The sequence below is a fragment of the Megalobrama amblycephala genome, linkage group LG20, assembly GCF_018812025.1.
Source record: "Megalobrama amblycephala isolate DHTTF-2021 linkage group LG20, ASM1881202v1, whole genome shotgun sequence".
NCBI lineage: Eukaryota > Metazoa > Chordata > Actinopteri > Cypriniformes > Xenocyprididae > Megalobrama > Megalobrama amblycephala.
Window position 1 is genome coordinate 23,264,790 of NC_063063.1, and position 13,122 is coordinate 23,277,911.

The 13,122-nt window shown below is 36.4% G+C and overlaps 1 protein-coding gene across 2 annotated transcripts; it reads right to left on the bottom strand.

Moving 5' to 3' along the window:
• Positions 1 to 871: 871 nt before the first annotated feature.
• On the bottom strand, positions 872 to 12,999 carry mbtd1 (mbt domain containing 1). 2 transcript variants are annotated; one of them, XM_048171055.1, is made up of 17 exons: positions 12,812 to 12,999; positions 11,557 to 11,758; positions 11,163 to 11,296; positions 10,934 to 11,048; positions 10,741 to 10,823; positions 10,519 to 10,636; positions 10,293 to 10,427; positions 10,077 to 10,165; positions 8,928 to 9,162; positions 8,784 to 8,839; positions 8,598 to 8,702; positions 7,524 to 7,671; positions 7,366 to 7,448; positions 6,994 to 7,228; positions 6,225 to 6,296; positions 5,567 to 5,734; positions 872 to 4,165 (listed from the first exon to the last, which is right to left on the bottom strand). In XM_048171055.1, exons 1-17 carry the CDS (start codon positions 12,830 to 12,832, stop codon positions 4,047 to 4,049), a joined length of 2,118 nt encoding a protein of 705 aa, XP_048027012.1. In that variant the 5' UTR covers positions 12,833 to 12,999; the 3' UTR covers positions 872 to 4,046. The 2 variants fall into 2 exon arrangements, with proteins under 2 accessions (XP_048027012.1, XP_048027013.1); XM_048171056.1 differs by lacking the exon at positions 5,567 to 5,734.
• Between the last annotated feature and the right edge of the window lie 123 nt (positions 13,000 to 13,122).

The window sequence follows — 13,122 nt, forward strand, 5'->3', positions numbered from 1 at the left end:
TGTTTAGTGGCTGTACTATGCTTTTTAAACAGCACATGGCAATGAGTACTGGATGTTTAAGCACAAAATATGTGCCGTAAGTTTACTTGTAAATCTTCCACAGTATTTCATTTCCTCTGCAAATGCTCGCTTCACTCCATATGACTTTTAAATTTGAATTAAAATATTTAAATGTACCTGCTTTAAATAACCATGCAAGTCTCTGTTCTACACCAAAAACAAGATTTTATAATGAACATTATTAAAAATGTCCGGTCTGTTATGACTGTATTTAAAAAAAAAATAAAAAAATCACTCATTCTACTTTAGTAGCTTTAATAAGGATAAATGTATATGTAATTCATACAGTGAAGACTATGCAGTGTTTTATTTTTTACATGTGACGATTCAGTTTCTGTAGTTCTTATTTGAATTCTACTCTTAAATAGTCTGTACCTGAAAAAAATTAAAGCACTGTTTATTTCATTTGTATCATTTTTTTATTGTATTTTTTCCTTTTTTTTTTTTTGTAATTTGCATCTTTGTTCTTAATAACAAAGTTAAAAAAATTATTGAGTTGGTCTAACTTAATTTAATTGAGTTGGTCCAACTTAAGAGTTTTGGGCCAAATAAATTGAGTTTAAACTTTCAAGCGTCAAAAAAAGAGATTAAACTGCATATGAATTTCTTTTACAAAGTCTTTTACTTATATTTTAAATAGGAAATTTGGGGTTTTTCAATGGATTCAGTGAGAGAATATTAAAAATCTTCATTTGTGTTACGAATATGAACAGAAGTGTTATGGGTTTAGGACAACACAATGGTGAGTAAATGATGATAGAATATATCTTTAGGTGAATTATCCCTTTAAATACCAAGAACGCAACAGATAAATGTTTAGTATCCTTTTTAATTCAGTGTAAAAATTTCTTTTTTTCAAATTCAACAGATACATTTTCACAGCCATGCGGAAACAGTTCGAAATGCTTGTAAACAAATTAACATAAAATTTGACCAACAAAAGCTTTCCCCCCACAGTTGAACTATATACATATAAGCTATCAAACCCTATATCACAGCACACATCATCATCATCATTAGAAATAAAGCAAAGACCAAATACAGACTCTATCAAAAAAGTTACAAACCCACCACCCTCACCTCCTATGTACTATGAGGGTCAATGTTAGTTCTTTTTAATTTTTTTTTCATCGTTATAACAAAGGATTTCGGCTACTTGTATCCAAAATACAGATCTGAAGTTATAATCGCCAGCTCTCCAACTTATAATTACAGACTTAATTCTCCTTTAATAGACCTAATGAATGAGTTATCAAATATATATATATAGCACCATGATGTGATTACTGAGGACAGAGGGAACATCACAAAAACCCGTGTTAGTATCGAGACCAGAACAACACTGGCCCTCATAAGATTCTCACATTGCTGCATGCACTGATAATCACTCTACTGGACAACATATTTTTCTTTATATTTCGTATTCTGCTTCTCTATTTTTGACTCGATAGATTTACTTATGTCGAAAAACACAACACAGAGGATAAGGCATCAATTCTGCTGACGAGAGAGAGTGTTTACTTAAAGGTGAAGTTGTGCGTTTGGATTTAAATTCATTTGAGGGTAGCAGCTAAATTTGCCTCAACAGTCATATTTTAATTGCAAAAATGATTGAAATTTTGGTTTTATAATTATTTTAAAAAAAAAAAAAAAAGTAATAAATTTAGCTGACATGTATGATCATAACCAGTGTGTACCTAAATCCTGATGAAATGGATGGGGTGTATGAGGGAAAGAAAAAATGACATTGGAAAAAATTTTAAAGAAAAAAAGATGTATGAACATGACAACATTGATGTGGTTTGCTGCAGCTGATACAAAATGTGGCCACAAAGTCCCAGTTTGACATTTACAAATTAAATACATGACAGTGCCTTACATTTGTAAAACTAGACATGCATACGACACAACAGCTACTGAAGAAACCCCCCCAAAAAATATGACAATAAAAAAAACAAAAATAAACCAATTCGTAATGATTCAATACAAACATCTGCTAAAACTCATGAAGGATGAAAAGAGAGAAAAACAACAGCCGTTAAAAAAATACATTGGATCTTTATACAATGAACCATAATTTAACATGGATCTAACTACAACATGTGGGTGACCATTTATAAAAATTTAGTCAGCATTTGATGAATGCAAGCAAAGATGAACCAAAGAAAAACAATGACATGGTCACATTTTTCAGGAGCTTAAAATATCGCAAACGAACAAAACGGCGGTTTCGTAAGTCGAATCGGATGATCTTAGAAGCGCTTAGCCACAAACCTTCAAATAAAGCAGAAGTCAATGAGATACATTTCCTGAGAGTTCACCAACAACCTTACTGGTACTGAATAGAGCTTATAGTTATACTAAGATAAACCACTATGCAAATGTAATATCGGTTGATTCTATAGGATGTTATAAAGGTTATTTACACTCAGAATGATCTATAACAGGGAAAGCTCAAGTCTAGCTCTTAGAAAATTGTCACAGTTTTGCAATATATTGTAAGAATATTTCATTTGAAGTCTATAGAATGTATCTAGTTTATATATTTATGAGCTGTAATTTTTTGTTTTCAGAGTAAGACATCATAAAACAACACAGACATTATTATTGCATAACATTCTTTTCCATTTCAAGAACTCTGTCAATAACATGCTATGATACAAATATAAATGACGTGTAGACTTTTAAAGTGAAATAAGCCATGTGTCCAAGTGTGGATATTTGCCTTTTGCATAAAATATAATGAATATACCCTTTCAAATGGAGCATGAAAACTACCCTATTGCAACCTTAGCAAGGCTGAAGAACCACATGAATCTTCATCCTGTGTATTTCAAAATCACGCTTTCTTTTAGAGGTAGTAAAAATGTTTTTATTCTGGAATGAATGCTGTGAGTTATGGAAAATGCGTGGGATGCGATGCGATTCCTTGCTGATGTACGAGCAGAGAGGCTGGCGCTGTATTGTTCAGTGACTCGCAAAAGTCTTCCAGAAGAATCCTCTGTTGTGCCGTCAACATCAAAGATGACATTAAGGTAGTGTTCAGGTAGCAGTGATTGCTTATGTTTTATTCTACGGCTCACAAAATACCTCGACCGCCTGTATAAAAATGGCTCTTGAGAACGAAATCAAAAACAACCATAAACATTGGCGTCAAATTTCGAATAATAACTTTTTTTTTTCTTTTTTGTTTTTGCATATCATAATCCTCACTTTGACTTGAGCACATCCCACTTCTATAATAACGTTTGCTAAATCACATAATACAATAAAGCTGCAGGTTTTTACTATCGTTTTACAGGCCAATGCATCTTTTCTTTTTTTTTTCTTTTTTAAATCCCTGTAGTGCAAATTGTGAGTGTTTTCCATTAGTCTACTCTTCATACCAGTAAGGTTTGATTTCAATACCATCATCCCTCAATCAACTACTATATGTGTATGTTTAAATATTTATATATGCGTGTTTAATATGAATGTCATACATATATGAATATACTGTCTCAATATAGATTTTTACTACTCTTACCAAATGCACACCCACCCAAAACAAATGAAACAGCGCAAGAAACACACAAGGTACTGAAATCTTACCCTCCCCCCCCTCCCAAAAAAACTTTTTTTTTCTTTTCACCAAAAAGGGGAAATAAAGACAGAAAAAAAGAGAAGAAAACTTCAAGTACAATGAACACTGAGGAGAAAAAGTCCATCGGGCAAACTGTTTAAACAAAACGTCAGGACAAACAACAGTATCCCCATTTCGAACAAAATCCACCATTTATACACACCCTTCTCTCTAGGATCAAAGACTGAGAAGTCCTTTCTTCAAGCTGTTCAAACCTGAAAAGGAACAAAAAAAATGAAAAGAGAGAGACCTGGTGTGAGAGAAAGTCACTGTCTTTTCTTCCAGGCCTCGTGTGCATCGCTCAGAGTGGGATTTTTCCAGTGCTGTTGGCAGTGAGGTGAGACTCTGTGATGGCGGATGCTGCTCAGGGCTCCTGTCGGATGTAGTAACTGCCCGAGCCGTTGCTCTCCTGGTCTGAGATGCCCTGCGAGAAGGTGAACTCATCGATCTCGGGAGTCTCTTCTTTTAACTGCAGCGAGGCTTCTGGCAAACAACAACGAGACACAAGAACAACAGTTCATAAAATGAAACATGCCGGTGAGAGAAAACAACTCAATGCAACACAGAAGATGGAAAAAAAAAATCAGCTGTGAAGGACACCTGAGGACTAATACCTTACACTCAGATATAAGAAGAGAGGGTGGAAAGGAGAAGTAACACTACGCTTAAAAGAAAAAAAAAGAAAAAAAAGAAAAAATACTCAACATTTGCAATAACCTAAAGAAACTAATCTTTTCAATTTTAGTTGCCAGAAGCAGAAGCATGTTGAAGCATTCATATAATGAAATCATCCAGGCAGAGATACACAAGGTTTAAGTATTTTAGTAGGCTAATAAACTTACCTGCAATTTTTAAAGGGACAGTTCACTCAAAAATTAAACCAACTCTCATGTCATCCTGTACGACTTTCTTTTTTCCGTGGAACACAAAAGGACAATTTTTCCTTATAATGAAGGTGAAAGGAGACTACATTCTACTATTCACTTAAAATCCTCCCCTGTAGCTCTTACATTTATTATGGCACCATTAAATGACATTTGGCATAAATAAGATTTTACAAATCTCACACAAATGGCTTTAAAAGACTAAGAAAATATAGAATATAGAAAATAGTTAATAGAAAAAGACTGAATACATAAAACCTATACTATCAGACTTTTATTGTCTGCAATATATTTCATTTAAGAGTTATAAGGAATTGGCTTCCAATGTTACACTGATTGTTGTTTAAAGAAAAGAAAAGAAAAATTACAAAACATTTGGAAAATTAAGGAATTTGGTTTCCGGGATTGATGGCATACATATCTGGTAACAATTCTGTTCAATTCATATTAATACTAATGTTCTTGTTTTATTGTAAAAAATAAAGGCTCTTCATCATTGCATGTGCTTTTCTAGTATATTGAAAACATAAAAAGACTCATAATGAGTTCATTCAAAGCTTGACACCATTTTATTGTTAAATGGACAAAAGTAGGTAAGATATTCTAAATGATATTCTATATTATAAATAAATAAATCTCCTTTTGCATTCCAAATGAAGTCATACAGGTTGGAAAAAAACATGAGGGCATGAGTCAAAAACAGAATTGTAATTTTTGGTGAGCTATTTCTTTAAAATCCAAAAGATATTAATTCACGCCATCCTTAAAAAAAAAAAAAAAAAAAAAACAATGAGTCAGGTGTGGGATGAAACTGACCACGCACACACTTCTTCTGAGTCAAACTACCCTTCTTTATCATGCAACTGTTGTTAATGGTGTATGCGGCACAAATTACGCAGTCACCTGATGACGTGCAACTCATCACGACGGCCAACCTGAAAAGTTCTACAGGAATGAGCTCAGTGGCCCCCTCTCCCTGAGTGATGGAGAATTGAGTTACCTGAGTTGAGAGAGCGATCATGCTCTACACCTGAGGTGGGAGGTCGCCCGGACCCAGAGAAGTGGGACAGGTAATGGGGCGGAGTCTGCTCTTCATCACCCGAGAAGCTCCTCCTCCTCAGAGGCCCACCCAAACCGATTGGCCTCCTCCCAACTGGAATCTTCCTCTCTAAACACCAAGCCAGACTGTGGTTACCGAAGTTACTGGGTTAGTGTTACCCAGGCTACCGAGCTCAACTCCACAACACTGCAGGCCATCCTCCAGCTGAGCCCAAATTTCAACTCAGATCTGAACCTTAATTTGATTTCTACATGAAAGAATGGTGATTGTGATTGAGAAACTGAGGCCCTGAGAATGTGGAACCCAACATCATGACTGCAAACCTGACCTCTCCCAAACATTTGCTCAGATTCTCTCACCCTGAGGAAGTGTGCCACTCTGTCTCGCCCGGGTATGAAGATGATGGCTACAGTGGTCTGTAATTATCCGTGACCCCACTGAATCATGACAACTGCCACTGACTATCAAGCAGAACCAGACCAGACCCAAGCCAGAGAAAAACCAGTGGAAACAGCTCCTGGACCAATTTTGCACCCAAAATCAGTGTTCGGTGAGAGGAGAGAGAGAAGAGGGGAAGACCGAAGGAGACCGTACTCACTTTTCTTTTGTCCTTTATACTGTGCCGTCTTCTTTTTCTGTTTTGAGACATTTGGCGGTGCTTCTCTTGTGGCTGAGGACAAAAGGGGCATGCTGTTATTCTATGCAGCCAATCATTAAAACATCATACAAATAGATTAGAAATGCAGCCAAAAATGAAAGCAGCAGATTTTTATTTGCTCTGAATTAAAAAAAATAATAATATGCAGACACAGCATAAAGCTACAAAAATTGCTCATTCAGAAAATGTCATATGACTTTATTTAACATGTATACAATTTTACCAGATATTATTATATTGTGATTATTATTTCATATTATATAATACATAGTTGTTATAATCAAAATGATTAGCCTATTCTTATTTATTCCTTGCATAATACATAAGTCATGTGACTCATGTTATCCTCATGTTACCCTTTATGTGCTCTGTTAAAGGACACTTCATTGGTTGTATCCAGTAATTATTAGTAATAACATAATAGTAATTATTATATACAACTCTAAAACATATGATGGCCATACATATAAAATACACGTTTTCATGTCAATGTCTGTCTACTCAGTATTCAGCAACTTTATCATCCTGATGTGAACTATGCTGTTATACAGAGATCTAAACTAAATTCAAAACAAACAAAAAATCTAAAAAGACCATTTTAAAAAGTACAGAAGGAACTATTCTATAATAAACTTAATGTGAGAATACAATGTTGCTAAGAAACTATTTGAACCTTCTAGAATCAGAATGTTCTGGAGTGTTCACTCACTCTGTGCGGCGGGTGGCTGCAGCTGATAGCCAGTCAGTTGGCACCAGCCTACAGGGTAGAGATCTGGAGACTCACAGTCCACCCACTGATCGTACTCATCCTCCCAACCGTCAAAATGAATGCGCAGGAGTCGGTGTACGATCCTGGTCACTGTGGCCACACACACCAGACGTGGCTCCATCAGATCCACTGCCTCCAGCTTCATTCCTGTACGGAAACCGTGATTCGGTACATCCTGAGAGCAAGAGAGGGCATGATTCAATGGCATGCACCACAATGCATAATTCAAGACAGAACACAATGCATAATTTGAAACAAACAAAATTAAAACAAAAAATATTTGCCCCCCAGAGTCTACGCATGAAAACTTACTTTGTTAAAGAGCTTCACAGGGGCTGCAATTGAACCCGTTTCTCTGAGGTAGTCAAACCATTTAAAAGGGAGTTTGGTGTACCCTGTGGAGCAGTTTCAGATTCATTCAGTTATTATGTCAGATCAGATCACTCTGCAAAAAGAGAGAGGAAACGCACCTCTTGGGGGTGTGAGCTCAATGTTGTTGATTTCACAGAAGCCGACTGGGAAGATGGAGGGAGAGGTTGAGTGGTAGCAGAACCAGTCTGACCCATCAGCAGCCTCAGAACCATCAATCCCGATCATTAGGTACCCGTCTGCCAACACCTGAGAGAAGGTTACATGATCAATTCAAAAGTTTAAAATACTTGAAATACCTGTATTTCATCATTTCCATTCTATATTACCCGTGCAACGACACAAAGTCTGAATTACAAATCACTACTTCATGCATTTTTATGTGCTTGGACAAAAGAAATCATAACACTGCAGTTCTAAAAATCAACATTTACATCATTGAGCGCGTTTACATGCACACCAGTACGGCGAATATTCACAAAAATCAGTTTATTGAAATAACCTGTTGTCCGGGTTTACATGCAAACCAATAACCTAATAGCGCAATTAAACTTACATGACATTATTAATAAATCAGGTTATTTCCTGGTAGTGATGTCAAAACTTAATCATTTGCGTATCTAACTCAGAGTATTTCATTTGTTATGACGCTTGTGATGTTAAATAAAGCATTAAAAACCAAACAGAATAGTATTGCAACATGTCAGTGCGAAACTTACGGCTCATATATTATCCTCTCATGCAGTTGCATCTTGCAGCATTTTGACTGTACCACTTCTACTTATTCTGCATGAGATGAGAACACATTTTCATAATTCTTTGGGTCAAGAAAGAGTCTGAGTTTGCGATATATTTCCAGAGTAAACGTTTAGTCTGTCTGGATGCGCTTAAATCCGCAGTAAGGACGCGTTCCTGTCACATATCACACATGCGCACTTCAATAAACGGACAGAAAGCAGGTTAATAGGTTTACATGCTGGGCGAAATCGGTGTAAGGGGCAAAAATCTATCTGTGGTAATCGGTTTATGCTTAAGCCATTTATGACCTTACTCCGATAAAGGAAAAAGGGTAAACGCGTTTACATGACCACGTGCATTGTCGGCTTATTAAGCACGATCAGGTTTAGAATGTGCATGTAAACGCACTCAATCAGAGAAAAACGGCAAAACTTTACCTTTCTTACAGTAGCAACACATATAGCAGAGAGATTTAGAGGGTCTATTGCCTCCAACTTCATTCCATCTTTAAACCATTCCCCACTCTGATCCACATCCTTAACCTGTGGGTTTAAAAGATGACACGCATGAGCAGGTGACTGCCAACATACCGTGGAATTAAAAAAAGCAAATTATTAATGTACCTTAAGAAACAACTGTGAAGGAGCATCCATCTGACCCTCCATTTTCTTCATCACCTCTGCAGAGGGCAACATTAGAGACGTTTAGATCCATAAGCCACAACAAGGTCATCAAATGTTATGTTTGCTGAATAAACTTTGACTGACCGGATCTTTTGAAACGATGCCCAATGCTTCGTGACCAGCCAATGGAGTGGATGAGTGGGCTGAACATGTGACACCAGAAGTCGTCAGTGCCGTCCTGGCTCTCCTCATACACCAGACGCAGACGCCCGCCGATCACCTGTTCCACCAAGGCCACGCGAGTACGACACAGGTGGGTCTTATCCACAACTTCCACACGCATCAGTTTCTTAAATGGGTACTGCATGTTCTCATGAACCTTCAAGTTAAACATTTAAACAAACAGTTTAAATGAGACTAGTACACCACCGTTCAAAAGTTGGGGTTCGTAAGATTTTTTAAAATGTTTTTGAAAGACTTATGCTCACCAAGGCTGCATTATTTTGATAAAAAAAAAAACCCACAGTAAAAACAGTAATTTTGTGAAATAATGTTACAATTTACAAGCTTTCTTTTTAATATATTTTAAAATGTAATTTATTCCTGTGATGGCAAAGCTGAATTTTCAGCATCATTACTCCAGTCTTCAGTGTCACATGATCCTTCAGAAATCATTCTAATATGCCGATTTGCTGCTCAAGAAACATCAATCTTATCATCATCAATGCTGAAACTAGTTGTGCTGCAGGTTATTTTTGTAGAAACTGTGATAAAATTTTACTTTCAATAGAAAATTCAAAAGAACAGCATTTATTTGAAATCTTTGGTAGCAACATATAAATGTCTTTACTGTCGCTTTTTGATCAACTTAATGCGCCCTTGCTGAATAAAAGTATTAAATTTCTTTCAAATAAAGAAATTGTAATGGAAAATTCATTATATACCTGCATGTGTCCAAATAAAATTAATTATGGGTGCTACTTGCAAAAAGTCAAACAATAGAAGAAATAGAAGAAACAAAAAAAAAAAGACCTTTTTTCACAAAGTTGACAAAAAATAGATACGCTCTATTTATTGCACGCTTATCTCAAAGGCAAACGATGTGTATGTAAACGTGGTCAGTGAGGTCTGCTTCTTTTATTACAGTAAGGCAGTCTGACACCTTTACCACATGTTAATCCGTTTTGTGACTATTTCCTGGTGTATTTGCTCATCATAGCAGGAAGATCTTGATCTACAGGTTTTTCCAGAGTCTCTCTATGCTTTATAGTCACTGCTGGGATACAGTCTTACCTTTGTGGCAAAATCCGGTGGAAGAGTTTTGGCTCCAGTGAGTCGTTTCACAAGAAACGCTTTCCAGTTAGAATACTTATGCTGGATGGCTATGAAGTTGAAAATATATTTTTAAAAATTTATAATTACTCCTATTCAGCAATGGCAAGTTAACACTATTTTAACATCAAAAAACAACTAACTACGTAGTTTTGAATAGCTTAATGTTTTACATACATTTAGGAGGCACCAGTGGCTTTCCACTAGAGGCACACCATCCAACAGGGTGGACTTCTGGGATACACAGATTACACCAGAAGTCTCTGCTTGAGTCATTATCAAAACCCTCATAGCGCAGAAGAGCTTTAAAACCTGAGAAGTTATTAAAATAAATCATTTAATTATAATACATCAAACATTCTTAAAAGCAAAAGAGTTGGCAGTTATTAAACTACAACATTACCTGCCAGTTTGACAATCCCTGCTACCCAGTAAACTTTTGTGGAGAGGTTTGTGTCAGAATTGAGGACCTCCACCCTCACCCCCTCTGCTATGTCACCCCAGCACATACCCATGGGCACCTGGAGAGTTATCATGTCACAAGCAGAGTATTTATAAAAAAATATATAAGCCAAAAGATTATAAGAAAAAACAATTATGATAATAATTCTCTGCCTATACTCACGTGTTTGAAACAGCTGACTGGTGCCCCAACTAGATTATTGCTACAAATGTACCGGCCCCAGTCAAAGCCTTCAACAGGAACCACTTCATGAGAAAAAGAACAAAAAGTTAACGTTAAATATTGTGATTTTTTTTAATCAATTAGGCAGACAATTACACAATGAAACTTTAAACTTAGTTGAACAGCCATTTACCTGATTTTGATTTAGCTTGGTTCTGTTGATTTGCTTGATACTGTGCGTAAGCTGCCAACTTTGCCATTAATGGCTGTTTTTGTAAGACTTTAGCCTTTTTTGTTGGTGGTTTACCCTTGATAGAATAAAAGAACAAATACAATATGTCAGTTATGGAAAGAGGAAAAAATAAACAACAACAGAGGTAGTAATTTGATTTGGAGTGCTTCTTAAGTCCATGAGTAGTTACCTGAAGTCTTGCCAGTATACTGGCCTTTTTAGAATTGGAGGAATAGCTTCTGGAGCAGGATACACTGCAGAATCTCTTTGTTTTAGAGTAGAAAGCATCTCGTACACCAACCATACCACACATCTCACAGGTTGCTGCATGGAGAGAAAAAAAGCAATCATCAATCACACTATTTAACATATTTATCCAAGATGAAAAGCAAACCATAAAGATGATTTTTGTTAGGTAGGGGGTAAATGGGATAATAAATACAATTTTTCAACAAATTATACAAATTATACAAATGAGTGAAATATATACTACTTTCTTTTTATTTCCAGTTTCAATGAAAAATAAAACCAATTTTTTTTGTGTTCTCACAAGGACCCCACTATATATGGACATGATGACTAACCCATTCCAGCTTTTCCATCAGGATAGGTGTAGACCTGGCCGTTGTTTTTGATGATAGGCAGGCTGGCGGGGATGCTGGGGACTTCATCTTCACTGTCCTCTGAGCTGGAGCTGCTACTGCTGTCTTCACTGCAGCTGTCATACCCGTCAAACATCCCGAACGAATCTCTCCTCTTCCGCTCTGAGCGGGGAGTGTGCTCAGCCTACGTGTGATGAGGCAAGAAGAGGGAAAAAATGTGGAGAAAATAGAGAAGAAAAGAGCAATGGACAAATTAATGAAAGGGCAATGAAAGACAAGGATTAAAGCTCACTTATACAGCCATAATACTTAAATAATTACATTTGACATTATATAGCATGATTAATATTGCAGTCAGTGATAACCATAATCTTTATACTAGTTCATCAATGCTTTAATGAGCCGGGAATTAGGAAGCAGAGCAAATCACATGAATAAAACTGAAGGTTCTCAGGGGTCACAAAAAAGAGAAATACCATGAACAAAGGGTCAATATCATCAGCACCCAATATCCCCACAGGGCATTTCAAGAAAGGAGATAGCCAAAGCAAAGGAATTTCATTTTACATTTTCAATGATATCTGCTGTATTTTCAGGATCTACATATTTATATTTTTCAATATTTAAGTACTAGACTGGTGCATCAGATAAGGATTTGTCCAAACCACTGTGACCTGAATTCAAAATGAATAATTTCAGACTTTTTCTTAATCTGATATAATATAATTTCCCTTTACACCTGCTAAAATACCATTTTACCAAAATCTACACATTTGATATTCTCATAACCCACCTTTAAATGATATTTAGGTCATTACACAAGCAAACATACACATATGCTGTACCTCAGAACCTAGTGAGCTGCCTACATAAACAGAACATTTTATGAAAACGTCCTTAACGCAGTTATGATCCCCATAAAAACTGTCTACAAACTATGTTATGATATACGACCATAAACACAAACATACACACATTCATGGGCCTGCGGGTATATTTCAGCTGCAGAAAACACATACATAACCAGTTGTTTTTGCACCATTTAGTGAGACAGCTGGTTTGAATGAGCGATTACATAGCATATAAAGTATTACGAGTTATTTGAATAAGGTAAATGCTGTAGTTTGTGTGACTAGCAGGATCTGTTTCTGACAACCAAAACAAAGAGGACGGCTAACACTGCTAGCCGCTAACTGCGCTAAATCAAGGAAGCGGGCTCAAATAAACTCTTTCTTACCATATCCCTTGGGTTTTCCATTAGCCCTTCATACAAGTCGGTATCTTAAGTTCGTTGTGGTATGGTCCGAGAGCCCCCCGGAGGGAAAGGGCCTGGCTTGAAATTATTTTACTCTAAAGCAAAAAATAACTCCAGTTGATTATCAACAATTGTCATGGCTCGAGTGCGCGTGCGCGGGGATCTAGAATGATTGACGTGGGTATTAGCCAATAACGGTTAACCTGTTAAGCACTTTTACACCATATAAGGTAATAGGAAACGTTTTAGTGAGGGTAAATAATTACAGATCAAATAAATACGGACTTTGTGTT

Bases quoted from the DNA above. Each gene is read 5' to 3' on its own strand.
- mbtd1 (XM_048171055.1), bottom strand. From the start codon at position 12,832: ATGGAAAACCCAAGGGATATG. The intron at 11,759-12,811 runs GTAAGAAAGAGT...CATCACACGTAG, and splicing joins TGGAAAACCCAAGGGATATG to GCTGAGCACACTCCCCGCTC. The intron at 8,840-8,927 runs GTCAGTCAAAGT...TGCCCTCTGCAG, and splicing joins GCATCGTTTCAAAAGATCCG to AGGTGATGAAGAAAATGGAG.